We start from the raw sequence: 20,147 nt of genomic DNA, 5'->3' as shown, positions 1-20,147 counted from the left end.
AGGCATAACTCCCCTAGATTACTGAAATACAAGTTTTATGAAATGCTAACCTTTCTCTAAAATGCTGTCTTTTTAGAAAGAAATGCCTACAGAATGATTTTCATTTATCACATTTTCCATATAGTTCTTTTCTCTCTGTTGATAACATATGTATGTTAAAATATCTTGTATCTGCAGTGTTTTTATTATGTTCATTCTCATTAGGCACACAGTCCCTCAGACATAGAGAAAAGTCTGCCTTCCTTGCCAGCTCAGAAGTCCTGTGGTATGATACTAAATACATGACACTAAATTCTACAAGAAGGAATAGTGGCAGGAGGAAGGAAACCCAGATCTCTGTTTGGGGAAGAAGTTTGTCCGGTCCCATCCCTGAAGCTTGTTAGAAAGAATTTGAGAAAGGTCTCTGGAGAGCAACCAAAGCTGATGAAAGTTGGAAGTTCGGTGACTGGTGTGGATTGCACAGAAGGATAATGCAAAAGTGTGGACTGGCAGCTCTTTTCTCTTCATTGAAGGCTGAGCTCTGAGTGAGTGTGTCTTTTAAAGGAAATTGCATCAGGAGACTTTAGGAGAGTTTTCAGAGTTATTGAAATGCTGAAATACGGATAGACTACGGAGGAAAGAGGACTTTAACTTTTTGAAAAAAATTTTATTGGCCGGGCGTGGTGGCTCATGCGTGTAATCCCAGCACTTTGGGCGGCCGAGGCAGGTGGATCACAAGGTCAGGAGTTCAAGACCAGCCTGGCCAATATGGTGAAACCTCATCTCTACTAAAATACAAAAATTAGCTGGGCATGGTGGTGTGTGCCTGTAGTCCCAGCTACTCGGGAGGCTGAGGCAGGAGAATCGCTTGAACCCAGGAGCTGGAGGTCGCAGTGAGCCAAGATGGCCCCATTGCACTCCAGCCTAGGCGACAGAGTGAGAATAGAGAATACATCTCCAAAAAAAAAAAAAATTAGTTTTATTGTGACATAATTTCCTTACAATAAAATTACAATTTTAAATGGATAATTCAATGAGTTTTGACAAGTGTATGCAGCTGTATTAAGTCCAATAGAGCTTTAAATTTTCATATTTGAATCTTTTACAAGATGCATTTGTAATAGTGTGATAATTTAAAAACATGTTTTTAGAAGAACTGACATTGTATAATCACACCTCACCTCACAAAAACAGCTTACAAAGATACATAAAGTACAGCAAAATAACATAACTAAAAAATACAAGGGAAAGATGATATAAAACAAGAAACAAGAATAAAGATTTTAATTGGAGCTGAGTTGGAGAATACACACCATCTACTGATCATATGGTTTTTGTCCTTCATTCTGTTGATGCAGTATATCATGTTTTTTAATTTATGTATGTTGAACCATCCTTACATCCTTGTGCCTTTGGGATAAATCTCACTTGATCATGGTGTAATATCTTTTTGATATGCTGTTGGATCTGGTTTGCTAGTATTTTGTTGAGGAGTTTTGTGTCTATGTTCATCAGGGATATTGGCCTGTAGTTTTCTTTTTTTGTTGTGTCTTTGTCTAGTTTTGGTATCAGGGTAAATCCTGGCCTCATAAAATGAGTTAGGAAGAATTCCCTCCTCTTATTTGGATCCACTCTCTTTTCTTCTTGGTTAATCTAGCAGTTTATCAATTTTCTTTATTTTTTTCAAAAAAAAACAACTTTTAGTTTCATTGATCCTTTGTATTATTTTTTAACTCTCTATTTCATTTAATTCTGTTTTGATCTTTATTGTTTCTTTCCTTCTACTAGTTTTGTGTTTAGTTCTTGCTTTTCTAGTTCCTTGAGGTGCAACGTTAGGTTGTTGTTTTTGAAATCTTTCTACTTTTTTAATGTTGGCATTTGTTGGTATAAACTTCCCTTGTAACAATGCTTTTACTGTATCCCATAGTTTTTGGTAAGTTGTGTTTCCATTTTCACTTGTTTCTGGAATTTTTTTTATTTCTTTCTTAATTTCTTCATTGACCCTGTATTCATTCAGGAGCATGCTGTTTAATTTCCATGTATTTGTAGTTTTCAACATTTCTCTTATTGCTGATTTCTTGTTTCATTCCATTATGGTCTATGAAGAGAATTGCTATGATTTTGATTTTTTAATATTTGTTGATACCTGTTTGGGGCCTAATATCTATCCTGAAGAATGTTCTTCATGTGCTGATAAGAAGAATGTGTATTCTGCAGCTGTTGGATGAAATGTTTCACAGATGTTTGGTACATTTGGTCTAAAGTGCAGTTTAAATCTAACGTTTCTTTGTTCACTTTCTGTCTTTTGCTGAGGGTGGAGTGTTGACGTCTCAAAGCTATTATTGTATTGGAGTCTGTCTCTCCCTTTAGATCTAATGACATTGTATTGTGTTGTGTTGTGTTGTGTTGTGTTACATTACGTTACGTTACGTTACTTTATGTTATGTTTGAGACAGGGTCTCACTTTGTCACCCAGGCTAGAGTACAGTGATACAATCTTGGCTCACTGCAACCTCTGCCTCCCAGGCTTAAGCCATCCTCCCACCTCAGCTTTCCAAGCAACTGAGACTAAGGCATGCACCACCATGCCCAGCTAATTTTTGCATTTTTTGTAGAGACAGGGTTTCACCATGTTGCCTAGCCTGGTCTTGAACTACTGAACTCAAGTGATCCACCCACCTCAGCCTGGCTGAGGTGCTGGCTGAAATTACAGATGTGAGCCACCATACCCAGCCAACATTTGCTTTTTATATCTCGGTGCTTCGGTGTTAGGTGCATATATATTTAGAACTGTTATATCCTCTTGCTGAACTGATCCATTTATCATTACATACTAACCTTCTTTGTGTCTTTTTATTGTTTTTCATTAAAAATCTGTCTTATCTGATATAAATATATCTACTCCTGCTTGCTCTTGGTTTGTTTGTGTGGAGTATTTTTTCTGTCCCTTTACTTTCAGCCCATATTTGTCTTTTTATAGGTGAAGTGAGTTTCACTAGGCAGCATATAGTTAGGTCATGGGTTTAAAAAAAAAATTGTAATAACCCTCATTACTTTGGATAGGTCACAGGTTTTTTAATCCACTCAGCCATTCTATATCTTTAAGTTAAAAATTTAAGCCATTTACATTCAAGGTTATTATTGATATGTGAGGACTTATTCCTGTTATTTAATGGCTTTCTGGATGTTTTGTATATCCTTTGTTCTTTTCTTTCTCTCTTACTATTTATCATTGTGGTTTGGTGGTTTTCTGTAGCGGTAACATCTGAATCCTTTCTCTTCCTCATTCATGTGTTTGCTGTGCCAGTAAGTTTTATACTTTTGTGTGCTTTCATGATGGAAGGTATTGTTCTTTCACTTCCAGGAAAGGACTTCCTCAAGCATTTCTAGGAGGGCTGGTCTCTTGGTGATGAATTCCCTCAGTTTTTGGTTGTTTGGGAAACTCTTAATTTGTCCTTCATTTATGAAGGATAATTTTACTGGATATAGTACCCTTAATTGGCAGGTTTTTTCTTTCAGCACTTTGAATATATCATCCCATTTTCTTCTGGACTGTAAAGTTTCAGATTAGAAATGTGCTATTAGTCTGATGGGGATTTCTTTGTGTCTAGATGCTATAGTAAGCCATTCTCACATTACAATAAAGAACTACCTGAGAGTAGGTAGTTTATAAATAAAAGAGGTTTAATTGACTCACAATTCTGCCGGTTGTACAAGAGGCATGGCTGGGAGGCCTCAGGAAACTTATAATCATGGTGGAAGGGTAAGGAAGCACCTTCTTCACATGGTGGAGCAAGAGGAAAAGAGAGTGAAGGGGGAAATGCCACACACTTTTAAACCATCAGATCTTGTGAGAAATCACTATCATGAGAACAGTAAGAGAGAAATCTGCCTCCATGACCAATCATCTCCCTCCAGGTCCCTCCCCCAACACTGGGAATTATAATTCAACATGAGATTTGGGTGGGGACACAGAGCCAAACCATATCAGATGTTTTTCTCTTGCTGTTTGTAGAATTATTTGTCTTTGACTTTTGGCACTGTATTAGTCCATTTTCATACTGCTTTAAAGAACTCTCTAAGACTGGGTAATTTATAAAGGAAAGAGGTTTAGTTGGCTCACAGTTCTGCAAGGGTAGGGAGGCCTCAGGAAACTTAGAATCACGGTGGAAGGCAGAGGCAAAGCACAGCACCTTCTTCACAAGGCAGCAGGAAGGAGAATGAATGCAGGAGGACTACCAAACACGTATCAAACTACCAGATCTCATGAGAACTCACTCATCATCATGAGAACAGCATGGGGGGAACCGTCCCCATGATCCAATTACTTCCACCTGGTCTCTCCCTTGACACCTGAGGATTATGGGGATTATAATTCACGATGAGAATTGGGTGGGGACACAAAGACTAACTATATCAGACAGTTTGACTATAATATGCTGGGGAAAGATCTTTTGGGGTTGTATCTATTTGGGAATCTTTGAACTTCCTGTTTCTAAAACTCTTTCTAGACTTAGGAAGTTTAAAGATATTATTTTGTTAAATTGTTTTTCTATGCCATTAAACTTCTCTCACCCTTTGAACACCGAAAATTCAAATATTTTGTTGCTTTATGGTGTCCCATAGGTCACATTGACTTTCTTCTTTCTTTTTTTTTCTTCTTTTTAAAGTTCTGAAATTCTTCTTCTTGATTTAGTATCCTGCTGAAGTTCTCATTGTATTTTTTATTTCATTCAGTAAATTCTTCAGTTTCAGGATTTCTCTGGTCCTTTTGTATATGTCTATCTCCTTAGTGAATTTCTCATTCATATCCTGAGTTGTTTTTTAAATTTCTTTTTATTGTTTTTCTGTGTTCTCTTGTATATCATAGAACTTCCTTAATGTTGTTATTTTGAATTCTTTATCAGGCACTTCATAAATTTAATTTTTATTGGAATCTGCTTCTGGAGAATTATTATGTTCCTTTGGAAGTGTCATATTTCCTTGCTTTTTCGCATTTCTGTGTCCTTTCATTGAAATCTGTGCATCTGGTGTAACAGTCACTTCCTCCAGTTTTTTAGATTGGCTTTCATAGGGGAAGACATTTTCCTGTAGGTAGATCTATGGTGTTGGTTGGTTGGGGCACTTTTGCTTTAATTCTGGGCATATATAGTGGTGTAGTCTCCACAGGATTTCTTTGGCTATACACCATCAGTGGTGTCTGCGATTTCCTCAGTGGTGCAGGCTTCAATTGTTAGTGGAGGTTATGCTGAGGTTTTCCTGGGGATAGGACGTCAGGTGGGCCGGTCCTCAAGCCCTGCTGTTGGCAGCGGCAGACCAAGCATGCCTGTTCTTGGGTCCCAGGGTGGCATATGTGGGCGCCAGTTTTAGCAAGTCCAGATGGGCTGATTTTGGGGCCTCCAGGCAGCTTGCTTGGGTGCTGGTTATGGCAGCAGTGTGCCAGATCACTGGATGAGTCCTCAGGCTCCCCATGGGCACTCACTTATAATTGCAGTGGCTGCAATGGGCTTGGCAGCCCAGTCCCCAGTCCTCCAGGTAGTACATGCAGAAGATTGCCAGCAGTGGTGGTGGTAGCAGGTTGGGCAGACCTTCAGGTCCTGGGAGGATTGCCCAGATGCCAGCAGTGGTAGATAGGGTGAGGCAATCCCCCAGCCTCCAGACAGCATGCCTGGGTTTCAGCAGCAGATTTTCTGGACCTGTTGTTAGGCCCTCTGATAGCATGCATGTGCACCTGGGTCAACCAATGGGGAGGGGCAATCCCTAGGCCCCCAGGCAATGTGCATGGGCACTGGGGGAGGACAGGGGTGGTGCCAGGCTAGGCAGGCCTTTTCTCAGGCCCCCTGTGGGGCCCGTGGGCCCAGGCTGTGGTGAACAAGGCAGAGCAATTCCCAAGCCCCAGATGGCTATGGCAATGGTGGCAGCCTGTCCTCAGGACACATGCTAGTGTGAGGTAGCCCTTCTACTATGGGAGCAGGGTTTTCTGTCACTAACAGTGGCCCCAGGAAGTCAGATTTCATGCTCTGAAAAACGTGCTTCAGCTCCTTTTGTGTCCCCAGTGTGCAGGACAATGTGTGGGCTAGAGTGCTAGAGACCCTGCCACTCTACTGGGTCCAACCTGCATTGCACCCTGCAGCCCTCTGTCAGTGGGGCTCCAGGGATGTGAAGATACAGGGGTTGCTGGGTCCCAGGACACAATGCAGTCTGGTGGGAAATGGGCTCTCTAACTGGCTGGCTATCTGTCCAGGACTAAGTGGGTACATGGGACCCAAGTGGGCTCCCTCTCTGGAGCAATGCTGCCACACGGACCCCGGGAATACCAGTTTCAGGGTCCTTGGGGTTTGAGAGACTCTCATGACAAGGATTTCGGGAGTCAGTGTGGGAACAGGGACCACTGGGAATCTCTCACTTACCCTTTCCTCTCACTAGGGACCCTCTCTGGACTCCCAGCTGATTCCAGCCAGGCTGTCTACCTTGCCTCCCTCTCTTTTACTATCTCAGGTGTTTTCTGTCACTTCTCTGCTGAATTCCAGCATTCTCTCTTAGATGTCTATTCAAAGTATGATTATCTACTTGCTATTTTGGCTCTTCTTTGCTGGGGAAACAGGTGTCCGGTGCCTCTAGTCAGTCATATTAAAGCCCTTCTCAGGCAGTGTTCATTTTGAACTAGTCTGTGGAAAGACTATAAAACATGAAAGTATGCTATCAGTTTAGAATGGTATCCATAGCTATATTGGCTCAGCCTTAAAAAGGCCTCCGGGGCTTGATGCTGGTATGTTGTCGGGTTCTCAATACACTCTTGAGGGATGGATAAATAAATGAATGATTTTAGATACACAGTAGCAATGAAAAGTGTACTTGGGCATCATATATTGTATCAATAGAGTCTGTAGTCAGTTGTTTTTAATATTGGTTTAGCTTTGATATGTTGAGATGGGTACATTATGTATTTATATATATATATATATATATATGAAAGATCAATTATGAGTGACCCAAAACCGTGCTTTGAATATTCCCTAAACATCTCTAACTACCTTTTATATACCTTTGCTTCAGAGTTTGACCAATAAGTTCTAAATTGTTCCACGAAACAACATAGCCCAGGATTTTTAAAAATATAATTACCGTAATACAAAGAAAGCATGAGTAAGAAGCAAGAGAATGGAGTGGGCTTTCAGTCCTTTGGATGAGAAAATTCCCAGAAAAGTTGGGAACTGCCGGAAATGCCTGGTTGTTAATGCAACTTGCCATGCAGATTCTCTTGGGCTGAAAGCCAGACAGTTCCCACTCTATTTTGTGACAGCTCCACCCTGGGAAGCAAGGCCAATTCCTCCAACCAGCAGCTGTGTAACAGACCATGACAGCGTGGCCACGATGATTCTTAGAGCCATGTCCTCTCTACAGCTGTGTGCCTTCTTCATTAAGGAGTTGCTGATGATAAAAGTGAGGTTGACTCTCTTTTTACTGCTAGCATACTCTTCATGTGCTTGTCCTGCCTTAAATGATAGATTTTCATCTCCTGAAGGCATCTCTTTCCCTTTCCCTCCTCACACTGCCATTGTGCCGAGCCCGAAGAGGACGTACCATAAAAGATTGTTGAACAGAGCTGACGACCAATTGAGCCAATCCCAATAATAATCGCTCACACTAGTTTACATAAAGTGGAATCATTCCTTTGGCAAAATTCAGAAAGGGCATTTGGAACAGCAACCTGACTTCTGAGATCTTTCCCCCAAATCCTGTAGAACTCATTTGTATCATTCAGAGTTGAGTCTGGGGCCTCTCAGGATATCGAGTAATCTGCTCTTAGGGAAAGGAATTTGTGGTGACTGACGTGTGGAGGGTTTAGGTGTGTCTCCTTTCCATTCAGGCTTGAGGCACAGTGAGAAGCAGGAAGTACAGTCCCTGGGGTTGGAAAAACACTACATACAGCACTGGAGCAGTACCACCTCCTTCATGCTTTTTTAGGAAAAAATGTTGGAACACAGAACCAAACAGCTCAACAGCTGCATTCTCGGGATATTTGAAATGGTGCTCATCTTTTAACAAAGCCTCTGTGCATCCACAAAGGGCAAACAGAACCTGTTCCTCGGCCTCGCTGTTGCTCAGTCCTCAGGAGCCCGAGCTCTTTGAGGTGATGCCCTGCCAGGCGGGATGTGTGAATGCATCCTCACGGTGCCCATTAGGGTGTAAGAAGGGAAAGATGTTCGAGAGCAACACAGCCTTCCTGCATCTTTCTCTGCATGTTCCCTGCTGAATGGCCAGCACCCTGCCTTGTGTACATACATGTGTCTCCTGAACCCAGCTACAAATAAATGGTAAGCTTATTCAGACAATAATAACATATAAGAGAAAGGAAAATAGTTACTCCGACAGGAAAGGAGAAACCTGTTTGTTGTCCCAAAAGACAAAATCTCTTTGTGTTTATAATAAGCACCTTTAGCTTTTTCAAGGGGGAAAAGCATATTTCTTGTTATCTACTGTTACCACTTCATAAATGAAAAAACCTTTCATTTAGAAAGGCTATGCCTGACATACCTTTTGTAATTTTTTTCAGTTAAGCAGAACCACTCACTGCTCCAAATGGGGTCTGTTCATTATTAAAAGTCATTTTTTGGGCATATTCTTAAATCTGTCTTAAAATGATAACCATGGAGTCTTGATAAATTAATAGAAAAGCTTCTCCTAAGGTGCTTTATTGGTTTTGTTAAGACATTTATTTTGAGAGTAACTCTCAGTAGAATTTATCAGTAAATTACTTCATATATTCTCAGCATTAAATTATTTCCCCACTAAAGATATTATAAGTCCTTTTCTCCCAGTAATGAAAAATTGAAACTGTCCTCAAATAATTCTAAAGTAGGTACTGGCCTTTATGTTAGTAAGTGTAGGAATGTCCCCACCAGAACCTTTAAATGATAAAAATAAGGCTCAGAAAAGGAAGAAGCATTACAGAGTGAAACAAAACAGTGATTAGAATTTCAAATACATGCCAGTAACTGAAGAACAATTCAAATAGGAACCAAGTAGGGGAGAGGATTGTTCACTCAAGGACGTGAGGTTGGGGGATAGGGCAGAGCATGGAAACAGCTACAGTCAACTGGACAGGCCCTGTCGCTCCAGTGACACGTGGTACTTTCTGAGATGGGCACAACCTTGGAGATTTTAGTTTGTTTCCTCACTGGTAAACAAGAAGTCAGCACTGATAACAATCCCTGAGAACACTTCCTCTGGAATGTATGACATTCCATACTTCTGCTTTGTAGTCACCACCGGACATGCATGAGTCATGCTGAGAGGTGGGGGATTTGCCCAGACCGCTAGATCCAGTGAATAAAGTCAGGCCTAGGAGATGTAGTCTTGCCATGCTTCTTTCTCTTTCAACTCATCTGGTACTAAGAGACATGGGTGATTTATTTATCTGTAGATAAGGAGTACAATGAAGCATCGCAGACCACGAATTAAAATGGAAAACCAACCGGCAGTTATCTGGTGATTATGAATGGTGGGAGCACTCAGCCTGAATGTGTGGGCCAAAATATGCTATACACAGTTTTCTCATTTGCTTAGAAAAGTAAGTCAATGGGAATAACAGATTTTCTAGATTTTGTTTTGTTTGTGTCTAGGTTGACCAGGCAGCAGTGGTTGTGCATACATGTTGTGAGGATCTCTCTGAGGTCCTCAAACCACTGGGGTCCTACTTAGTAAACCTCTGGCTCAGAGAACTGCCTCCCCAGTGGTCTGGAAGAAATTCTGAACTTCTCGGGTAAACTAGGTCCAATATGTGTGACAGGATGACCGTCCAGTTCTGACTGCAAACATCAGCAGACTGGCCATCTTGGTCCACCCTCAACAGCACATAATAAGCAGAGATTTAGACATAGTGGAACCTCATTCCCTGCAACTGGAAAAAAGCATGTTTGTGAGACTGACCAAAAGCTATTGTCTAGAAGTCTCACAAATCCTAACTGCCACCTTGCATATCAAGGCAGCCCTACTCTACTGTGAAGAAGTCAGTCTGCTCATAGGGTTTCTGGACTATTTTACTCAATTAGAGTCACAGCCTGACAGAGGCCTATGTGTTCAGTTTGATATACACAAAAGTTTTTCTTTTCTTTCTTTCTGTGAATGCCCTTAGGTGCCACATACTCTGTAGGTAATTCCAGGTCCACCCCTCTGTTGTCTTACTTTGTCATCCAGAGTCATTTTAGTTAGGACCACAGACTATAGTGCCCTTCTGTATGGCTTTGAAAAACAGACAAACCTTGGCCTCATTGATTTTAGCCATGTTTTTTCACATTAAAAATAATGAATTGTATTTCTATTTCTGGACATAGACCATACCTTGTTTCTCTGAGGGAATTCAATTGTTTACCCATGTGATTGACCACATAGTTCATCACATGCCCTCCTGAGGTTCTCCATAGCTTTTAAAAAGGTGAAAGGAATGAAGAAACGAACCAGTTAGTGCAAACGTATTTTGGTCAACTGCTATATGTCAAGTGACTCTCAAGAAACAAAGAGGGAAGTGAACTGACTTTTATTACACATTTAATTTCTGCTAGAAGCTTGTGCTAAGCATTTTATGTACATTATCTGTTTGGGGTTTTTTTTTAAATAATCCTCAGGGCTACCCTGTGGAGGACAGGTATAGCATTCCCATCCCATTTTACTGCTGAGAGAATTGAGGCTCACAGAGCATACGTGACTTTCTCAAAGTCACACAATTAGTGTGCGGCTGAGCAAGGCTTCAGACCCAGACCTTTCTGACTCTAAAGCCCATGCTCTTTCCACCTCATTATGCCTGGACCTGCATTCAAGGAGGTAGCAGTCTGGTTGAAGAGAGAGAAACTGCACAAAAACTCATAGTAAAATTTGTCCTTATTCCGAAAAGTTTGGGAACTTTATAGCTATTATTTCTCTAAGGGATCTAGGTAGAAGGGATGCTAAGCCTGCAACACTACTAGATTATGTGTTAACGTAGGCCTTAGAAAGAAGGAAGCTGAAGAAGTAATTGTGCGAATATGGTGGGTCTAGTCTTTTGTGGTTTTTAAGACTAAGGATTAGACTCCAAGACAGATTATCTGTGGCTCAGGCTGGAGTGCAGTGGCACTAACTCGGCTTACTGCCACCTCTGTGATCTTCCCACCTCAGCCTCCTGAGGAGGTGGGACTACAGGTGTGTGCCACCACACGCAGCTAATTTTTTTGTAGAGACAGGGTTTCGCCATGTCGCCCAGGCTGGTCTCAAACTCCTGGGCTCAGGCGGTCTTCATCCGTTCCCTTGCACACAATAATAAATGGAAGCTGCTATTACTGTGTTTTGGAAGCAACCAAAAAGAAAATCTGCATAAGAATAACTAAATTACAGTTCATAACAAAGGAGCTACTTGGGTCTGTTTGTTTTTTTTTTTTTCTCTCAAGCTTCTTCATATTATTTCTGGGCATATCCATTTTATAAAGAGGGCTAAATTGAATATGTTGTTAATTTTCTTAGAAAAGTTAATCTTTAGGAGTGTCTTTAACTTCTTAATTGCCCACATGTTGGATTAGACCTAAGGTTTCTAATCAGGGCTGTAAAGAAAGACCCGCTCCATAGGTGATCCACTCTATGGGCCTATCCCTTCAAGAACAATTTAAATTCAAAAGTGCAAGAAAGGTGTCCAGTTAAGTCCTTTACCTATACCAGACTGTAGCAAGTCATAATAGGATTACATATAAGAAAAGAATTAATGGTACTGCCAGAGAGTAAATAATAAGTACCAAGTGAATGTGAAAACGTAGGTGTTATGTAGTTTGTAGGAGATAGTTTGCTGCTACAGAAGTTGAGAAAGAGCAAAGTGAGATGATTAAGAAACGTTTTGAGTTGCACAGATCTGGATTTGAATCTACCTGTAGGACCTTGAGCAAGTTATTTGACCTCTCTCAGTGCAGTTTCTTCATCTGTAAAATGAGAATTTTGAGATTAGATAATAAATGTAAAATGTTTGGCGTGGTGCCCTGCTAGTTCTTATTGTTATATAATTATCTATTTTTCTGTCAGTTTCCTCCACTAAACTGTAATCTCTTGGAAAACTGGGTCTGGGTCCTGTTCATTTGTATGTCTCAGCCTTTCATACAATGCTTAAGCTCATCCCCATTCTTGATGTCACCTTCCATGTGAAGGGTATTCCATTATGGGATTGCTCTTGGCCTTTCTCCATCCTTGACATATTCCACACTAGAAGTGAATGATTTAGCTGACTGGTGAGTCAGGAAGGGCTTACTGTGTGTCGCTCTTAGGAATGAATTTTCTACAGGAAGCATGCTGTCTCTCTTCTGCTCTTCATACCATAAATCTTACTATCCAGTGCACCCATGACTGAGTGGGCATGTCTACCTTGTAATATGAAGCACATTTCCACACAAACACTGAAAAGTAAAAGTAGATGGGACCATAAAGGTAGATTAGAACCAGATTGTGGAAAACATCATGTTATACCTTCCTAGCATGACATTTCAGTAGATTCCTTAAAACTGTATGGATATTGATAAAGAGTAGAAAGAGTCTATAGGACTAAACCCCAAATAATATTTGTTTTTGTGGGTTTTTTAAATTTGGATATTCTTGTTGTTAGGGGGAGGAGTGTTGTTTTTTGAGAGTTTTGATTATGTTGAGGAGGTAAGGATGAGGTATCAATATTTTAAATTTTGTGCAGAGTTCATTTTTGTGTTGTTTTTAAAGTTATGTTATGCTAAAAAGATACTAAGTTCATCATTTGAAAGAACAGACCTGCCGAGAAGGTTTTTTTTTTCTTTCCAGTTGTGGTCCAGGGACCCTCTGCCTCAAAGTTATCTGTAGGGCTTTCAAAATGCAAAATTCCTATGCCTCACCCCAAATCTGCCAAACCAGCATTCCCTAAGGGTGAGGCCTGGAAATATGATTTTCTCATTCTCCCCAGGTGGCTTTTATGCTCATTGTATTAACGCCATCACTTGCCAATGAACAGGTGAATTCAGTTTAAAAATATATGAAGAGCAAAGCGTGTGTGTGTGTGTGTGTACACACGTGTGCACACATGTGGTGTTACTGCTAAATCAGATTCACATTATTGACTATTCTGATTACCAGTATGGCCCTTCTTTCCTATAGAGGAGGCAGCCCTGCTTACTCAGCCAAAGATAGCAAAACCCCTGCTGGGCCTTACATGTGCCATTTTTTGTCTTACTGATAGGTCTTCTGAACAAAGACTAGAAAAATAATAGACAGTTTTAAAACCTTAAAAGAAAAGAAAGACAAACACATACTTTTAAAGAACAACAAAAACGCTTGCAATTCTTCCAAAGACTCATAGCTTAATCAAGTTTTCCTTGTCTGGTTCTAAGTGACTGGAGGTAATAGATGGGAATTTGAACAGAGGAACAGCCTAAAGTGTCAGTTACAAGCTTGTATCCTACCACACTGCCTTCCTTCTGTTTGAAAGTGTGGGGAGATACTCTGCTTAGGCCTGCTTTGTTTCTCTTTATAGATCATGCAACAGATGAGTGACCACCGCTACGACAAACTCACTGTGCCTGATGACATAGCAGCAAACTGTATATATCTAAATATCCCCAACAAAGGGCACGTATTGCTGCACCGAACCCCGGAAGAGTATCCAGAAAGTGCAAAGGTAAAAAAATATCCCTTCTGGCCACTGCAGCTGGGTCGGCCTCCCTGGGGATTCTTTCATAATGGAGTGACCAATAGGAGCCTCCTTTTCCTCTATACATATCAAACCATTAAGAAAAGGAAGGATAATACAATTTAGGGCACAAGGAAAATGTGTTTCACTTTTCTCATTCATGTCATTGCTCACTAATGTATGCATAGTAATTGAGATGATCATGCCGGATAGTCAAAGCTTTTCAAATAATACTCAGATTTTCAAATAAGTACTCACCCAAGTCTATGCCCCAGCTCTGATTAAATGTACTTTCCCACCCTCAGATACTCATTAAGCATAAAGACCTACAATTAGATGGTCAGCGGTATCACTGTTTTCTGACAGAGCTGCTGAGCTGCCCCTCAGAAAAGGGCCATTTGTTTCTTTTCTTTTTCTTTTTCTTTTTTGTTTTGGAGACAGGGTCTCACTCTGTTACCCAGGCTGGAGTGCTGTGGCACGATCTTGGCTCTCTGCAACCCCACCTCCCGGGCTCAAGAGATCTTCCCACCTCAGCCTCCTGAGTAGCTGGGACTACATGCATACACCACCACACCTGGCTAATTTTTGTATTTTTAATAGAGATGAGGTTTCGTTATATTGCCCAGGCTGGTATCAAATTCGTGAGCTCAAGCAGTCTGCCTGCCTCGGCCTCCCAAAGTGCTGGGATGATAGGCTGACAGGCATGAGCCACCATGTCCAGTCCTTTTTTTTTTTTTTTTGAGACCGGATCTTGATCTGTTGCCCAGGCTAGAGTGCAGTGGCATAATCATGGCTCACTGCAGCCTCAAATTCCTGGGCTGAAGCGATCCTCCTAACTCAGACTCCCGAGTACCTGGGACTACAAGCATGCGCCATTACACCTGGCTAATTTTATTTTTTGTAGAGATGGGATCTCCCTGTGTTGCCTGAGCTACTCTCGAACTCCTGGGCTCAAAGGATCCTCCCACCTCAGCCTCCCAAAGTGCACAGGCATGAGCCACCATGCCTGGCCATTTGTTTCTTTAGGTAGAGGAGTATGAATGACCCAGAGTGGTGGGTGTTCATTGTCAGGGCTGCAGAAAAAAGAAACTGCCCATGTTAGGTAGCAAAAAACTCTTCATTGAAAAGACAGAGCAGGAAGAAATATGGTACACTCGAAATCAGCCAACTGGTCCCTCCAGTAGTCTCTGTGTTTGTGTTCCAATAAGGGAGCTGTCTCTGGATCTGGAATGCTTTTCCTGGTCTAAGAAAATCTCCCTTGTTTTTCAGCGTACTCTGCCAGTCTCATCTATATACTTTAGTAATTTCGATTTTACCCTACCAAGCAAACATAACAGTGCTCGTCCATAGATTCTTCAAGTGTCCGTATCTTCTAGGCACTCAGCATCTCATCTCTGCCCAGGGGAACAAGATATTTATACTATGCATTTCAGAAGAGCTTTTAGTAATCATTGATCTTTTTTTGTCTTAAGCTTTGCAAATATTAGAAAATATTTTATAGTACCTTTTAAATATGCAATATTATATAATTACTAGACTCACTCTCTAATCACAGCCTCTTTCTGAGCAGATAACAAGAAAAGGGTGGGGGGAATACATAGATACTTTTTTCTATTTCCATGGCTGAAAATGTGAACCTGAGGAAAATAGAGGACTCCTGACCCAGGACTGGGGCTTACCCAGCTCTTAGATGAGTAATGGATCTCATACTTTAATGCACATCAGGGTTGCTAAAATTGCAAGTTCCTGGACCCCCACCCTAGAATCTGCAATATCAACAAGCACCCAGTCACAGAACTCACTTTGAGAAATACAGGTCTGAATCATTCATCCCTCTTTAGCCACATTGATCATCTGACCTACCAGATGATTATTCACTGTCCCCCTGATTCAGCCGTGTGTCTCTCAAAAATGACAATAGTATTAATAATATCCCTGTTTACTGAGGGCTTCCCCGGTGCCAGGCAGGGTGCCAGGCATCCCAGGTGTATTATCTTATTCAGTCCTTGTAACAGCCCTATGGGGCAACATTACTATTCCAGTATTGCAGAGAAGTAACCCAGGCTCAGAGGGAATGCCACTTCACTGAAATAATTCTGTAAGTAGTAGGTTGACAGAACTGGGTTTGGTACCCTACTCTGGCTCCAACATTCTTAATTAACCACTGTGCTGAATTTTAAGAAACACAGTGCTTCCTAAAGAAGCACAGTAGATTGTTATTAGGCAGTACACTTTCAAGTAACTTTGTTTTTAAAAATATGCTTTATTTGATCATCACAGAAAAATCTATTAACTGTTCATTGAAGTTCTGACTTATGCTTTCTATTAGTGTCAAAAGATGCTAATAAAATTTACAACTGTAATTTAAAAGCATTTTAACCTGAAATACTTAAGTTATATCTTGTCAAATTTTTCCAGTGGTGTTGATAAGAAAATAAACCTAAAGTATAGTTGAGAGGGTTTTAAAGTGTGAAGAGAAGGCCTAGCGTGGTGGCTTATGCCTGTAATACCAGCACTTTGGGAGGCCAAGGCAGGATGATCACTTGAACCCAGGAACCCAAGACCAGCCCTGGCAATATAGTGAGTCCCTGTCTCCACAGAAAATAAAAAATAAAAATTAGCCAGGCATAGTGGTGTGTGTCTGTTGTTTGTCCCAGGTACTTTGGAGGCTGAGGGGGAGGATCATTTGAGCCTGGGAAGTTGAGGCTGCAGTGAGCCATGGTCATGCCACTATACACCAACCTGGATGACAGAGCAAGACCCTGTCTCCAAAAATATGTAAATAAATAAAAATAAAGTGTGAGGGGAGAGTAATATTCAGACTGACACATGGCCACCAACTTCCACGTACCACTTAATCTAGCAATGACAATGGCAGAGTAAAGGCATCTCTAGCAAAAACACATTTCTGACACATCTTTGGCCTTGAGGTTAAAGCACAGAGCTAGTGGTTAACCAGTTCCCACCAGCTCTGTGGGGATGACTGTGGGCATGTGTGTGGTTGAGACTGCATGTGTGTCTTGGGATTAAATGAATGAAAAGCCCAGATGCACAAATCAAATTGATTCTCCACTTCTGAGGATGGTAAAACAGGCAGAAACATAATCCTTCTTTTTCTTCCTTTTCCTTGATTCCCACTGTAGGTTTATGAGAAACTGAAGGACCATATGCTGATCCCCGTGAGCATGTCTGAACTGGAAAAGGTGGACGGGCTGCTCACCTGCTGCTCAGTTTTAATTAACAAGAAGGTAGACTCCTGAGCTTCAGAGTCCTCCCTGGTAGGCGGCAAGACCGCACAGGCAAGGCCGATGACTCTGTGCCCACTCCCGTTGTTTTTCTTGACAATCTACTGTGCCACTGTGCTACTAACTCTTGTTTACAAAATTTGATTCTAAGTTGAATTGCTTCATTCAGCACCCCCACTCTTCCTCCCCTCGCGGTGGTACCTAAGCTGTGGATTTGCTAAATGAATTAAGCAACCTAGAAGATATAGAGCTAATGAATTATCAAAATGTGATTAATCATAGTAAGGAAACACTCATTTAGTGTTTGTATTATTGGTGTGAAAATTATTTAGTTCCCAGTATATTCTGAAGAATGTCTTCTTGATCAGTCAGATAAGCTTGTTTGTTTTGTTTTGTTTTGTTTCTCTATATCATGAATCATGTTTGGTTCCTGTGAAATTTCCTGGTCCAGGGATCCTCCTCCTTCCTCTTTTACTTCTGAATTTCAGTTAGTTACTTTTGCCTTTCGCTCTTCTATCACAGCCACCTTGGCCTTGGGTAAAACTCATGGTCTTTCCTTCTGGCTACCTTCCTGCAGGTCCACCCTGTCTGCCATTGTTCTCCTCTGCCTCTGACTACATCTGCCACCAACAACCCTCCCCTCACCCCTGCCAGGGGCAGACAGGCTCCTCAGCAGAACTGTGACTGAAATCAGAGCTGCTGTCTGGGGCAGTGTTAACTACACAGAGGCACATCCTGACAGGGTTTGCCCCTGAGATCTAAATTCCAGAAGTAGGGCACCACACCTAGGAAGGTAAATCCAGTATCAGAAAGTTGCTAAGAGATTAAAGATCAAGAAGCTTGGAAACATCCCATGGGAACAATGTCTTAGAAAGTCTTCAAGTCACATACCCTGAATTTTTGCTTCATTACTGACCATATATGACCTTGGAGGAACTCTTTTTTTTTTTTTTTCCCTTCAACTCATTTCCGTTTCCACCTACCCTGACTTGCCCTGTTTCCAGTCTTCTACCCCTTGCAGTTATCCTGGTCCAGCAAAGTCATTTCTTTCAAAAGAGACATCATGTCTGAAAATGATTACTGGTAGTCCAATATGAGCCAGAGTAAACAGCTCCTCATGGTCAATGAACATGTTCAGGAAGCGATCACCTTGATGCTTGAAACCAACCCCAGACAGTGGACAATTCTACTTTGAAATATCCGTGAATATTTACTGTGGAATCCAATTTAAATTTCTTCTCTAGCCTTTAAATTACACAACTTTCAACTGACACAGGTCTCTTACGAAGAACAATGCGGCATTGAAGGAAGAGATGATTCCTTTACTCAAACCTGCAGGAATCAGCCTATTAACAGGCAGGGGAAACGGTACTTTCCAAGGAATGGTAACTGATCCAGGCACATTATCACACTTCCTAGTCGTCTCCACCTTTCCTGTATTGCCTGTGGCTTGTTGTTTAAGATTAAGAGTCAAAGAGATTAAGAAATATCACTTCAAGTCTTGCTCTGCTCACCTCTATGTTTGCAGTCAAATATTCCTTATGTTGGTGACCTAAAGAGAATTACTTTCATTCATTTCATTTCCCCTGTAGCAGATGGAAGTGAGAAACCTCTGAGAAAATGAAAACATCCTTAACCACTATCTTTCTCTTTTATTTGATGATTTTATGCCAGAAATTTGTAAAAGTTTTTTCTCCTCCTTCTCTTCCTTGTTGCTTAACTTTTTAATTCATACCATATGCAGATATCCAATTATGTGCATCCTGTGAATAAACCATGTCTTGGTCACTGTCATGTTTTGAACCATCTCATGAGAGATGAATAATATCTTTTTACGAGAGAGAGAATGAATGTTAGCCACATGCCCAAGTTAACAAAGAAAAAATGTTCTCAGCAGTCAAGGTTGCCCTTTTGGGTTAAATCTGGCCCTTCCTTGGCAAAAGCAAAAATTCTCCCTGTGAGAGCTCAATATCTCAAACACAACCACAGGAAAAATGGCCCAGTCAGCCAGTTTAGGCTTACCAGCATATAATTTTTAATATCTTTACTTCTGCCATCCCAAATCAAAGAACTCTTTTCTATTATGTTTAATCAATTGCAAGCAAAGGGATTTTTCTTTGTAACAATTTGTTCTGCAGAAGACTGTTTTTCACTTTTCCTTTCTTTTGCTTCTTTCTGTCTTTCCTTCTCTTTGTCTGGAGAAATCACTTAGACTCTGTGTGCCTCTTCTGCATTGCATTCTGCTCTGCTACATTACCCGCTAGGCTGGCTTCTTTGGACTCCCTATGTGATTGATGATGTGAAAACCTAAATTACTTGCAGCATAGTATTACTTCTTTGATGTTCTCATTAGCATAATGTTATTTTTGAAAAGGAAAGATACTATCACATAAGTTTTCCTCATGTCCACTGTGATATACACCAATGGATAAACTAACAGAAACTGCTTTTTGACATTAAAAGACATGAGAAATTATATTTAACTAAATAAAAATTAAGTCAGAATGACTTGGGTGATGTGATTCAATTTAGTTAAAGGATGATAAAGAGAAAATACATTATTTAGCATTATTTCTTCAGCTATAATGAATTGCTATAGAAATCAGGCAGATCTTTCTAATGTGTATTGATTGGTCTTTGCAGCTACTGTGAACAGATTACTAAGGCCATCTCCTCATCTCTAAGGGAGAAAAATTGTCTGTAGATGAATAATGTAAGGTAGAGAGTTGCATGTAAGTCTTTGTAATTATTTACTCTTTAACATTCTCCAGAACTCAGACATGATTTCAACATGGTGTTAGATTTGTGCATTTTATTTTCCTGACCACCTCATTCCAGTTAATGTATGGTTATCCACTCTGTGTGCCAAAACCAATCATGCCTTTCACGGCCCTTTAGTTCAGAGAAGTTCTGCACTGATTTTTAGTCTCTTGCTGTCTCAATCTTACATGTATACCAATCACAATGGAATAAAATGTGAGTTGTACTGTGATCAACAGCGTATGTCTCTTTTCTTTGCAACAGAAACTGCCACGGGGAATGAAGTCATCATTTCTTTGCTGTCAGTCACGGGATATTTTCTCTCTTGTGCTTTAGGCTATGAACTTAGAAAAACAGTGTACCTGTAAATCATTTGCCATCAAAGCTTGGGTTAAAATAATATTTGAGGCCGGGCGCGGTGGCTCAAGCCTGTAATCCCAGCACTTTGGGAGGCCGAGACGGGCGGATCACGAGGTCAGGAGATCGAGACCATCCTGGCT

General features: G+C 40.9%; 1 protein-coding gene across 2 annotated transcripts in view; it reads left to right on the top strand.

Annotated features, from left to right (window-relative positions):
* The window catches only part of DDAH1 (dimethylarginine dimethylaminohydrolase 1), a 142,996-nt gene extending 123,117 nt beyond the window's left edge, over nt 1-19,879 (top strand). For both annotated transcript variants that reach the window (XM_033225463.1, XM_033225464.1), the window contains exons 5-6: nt 13,487-13,630; nt 16,786-19,879. In XM_033225463.1, coding sequence (XP_033081354.1) covers nt 13,487-13,630; nt 16,786-16,902 — 261 coding nt within the window. In that variant the 3' untranslated portion in view covers nt 16,903-19,879. The remainder of the gene's footprint in view (nt 1-13,486; nt 13,631-16,785) is intronic.
* The last annotated feature ends 268 nt before the right edge of the window (nt 19,880-20,147 follow it).

This window comes from Trachypithecus francoisi, unplaced genomic scaffold, assembly GCF_009764315.1.
Source record: "Trachypithecus francoisi isolate TF-2019V2 unplaced genomic scaffold, Tfra_2.0 Lachesis_group12, whole genome shotgun sequence".
NCBI lineage: Eukaryota > Metazoa > Chordata > Mammalia > Primates > Cercopithecidae > Trachypithecus > Trachypithecus francoisi.
The sequence above is the reverse complement of the archived record's forward strand: the minus strand, read 5'-3'. Positions and strand labels throughout refer to the sequence as shown.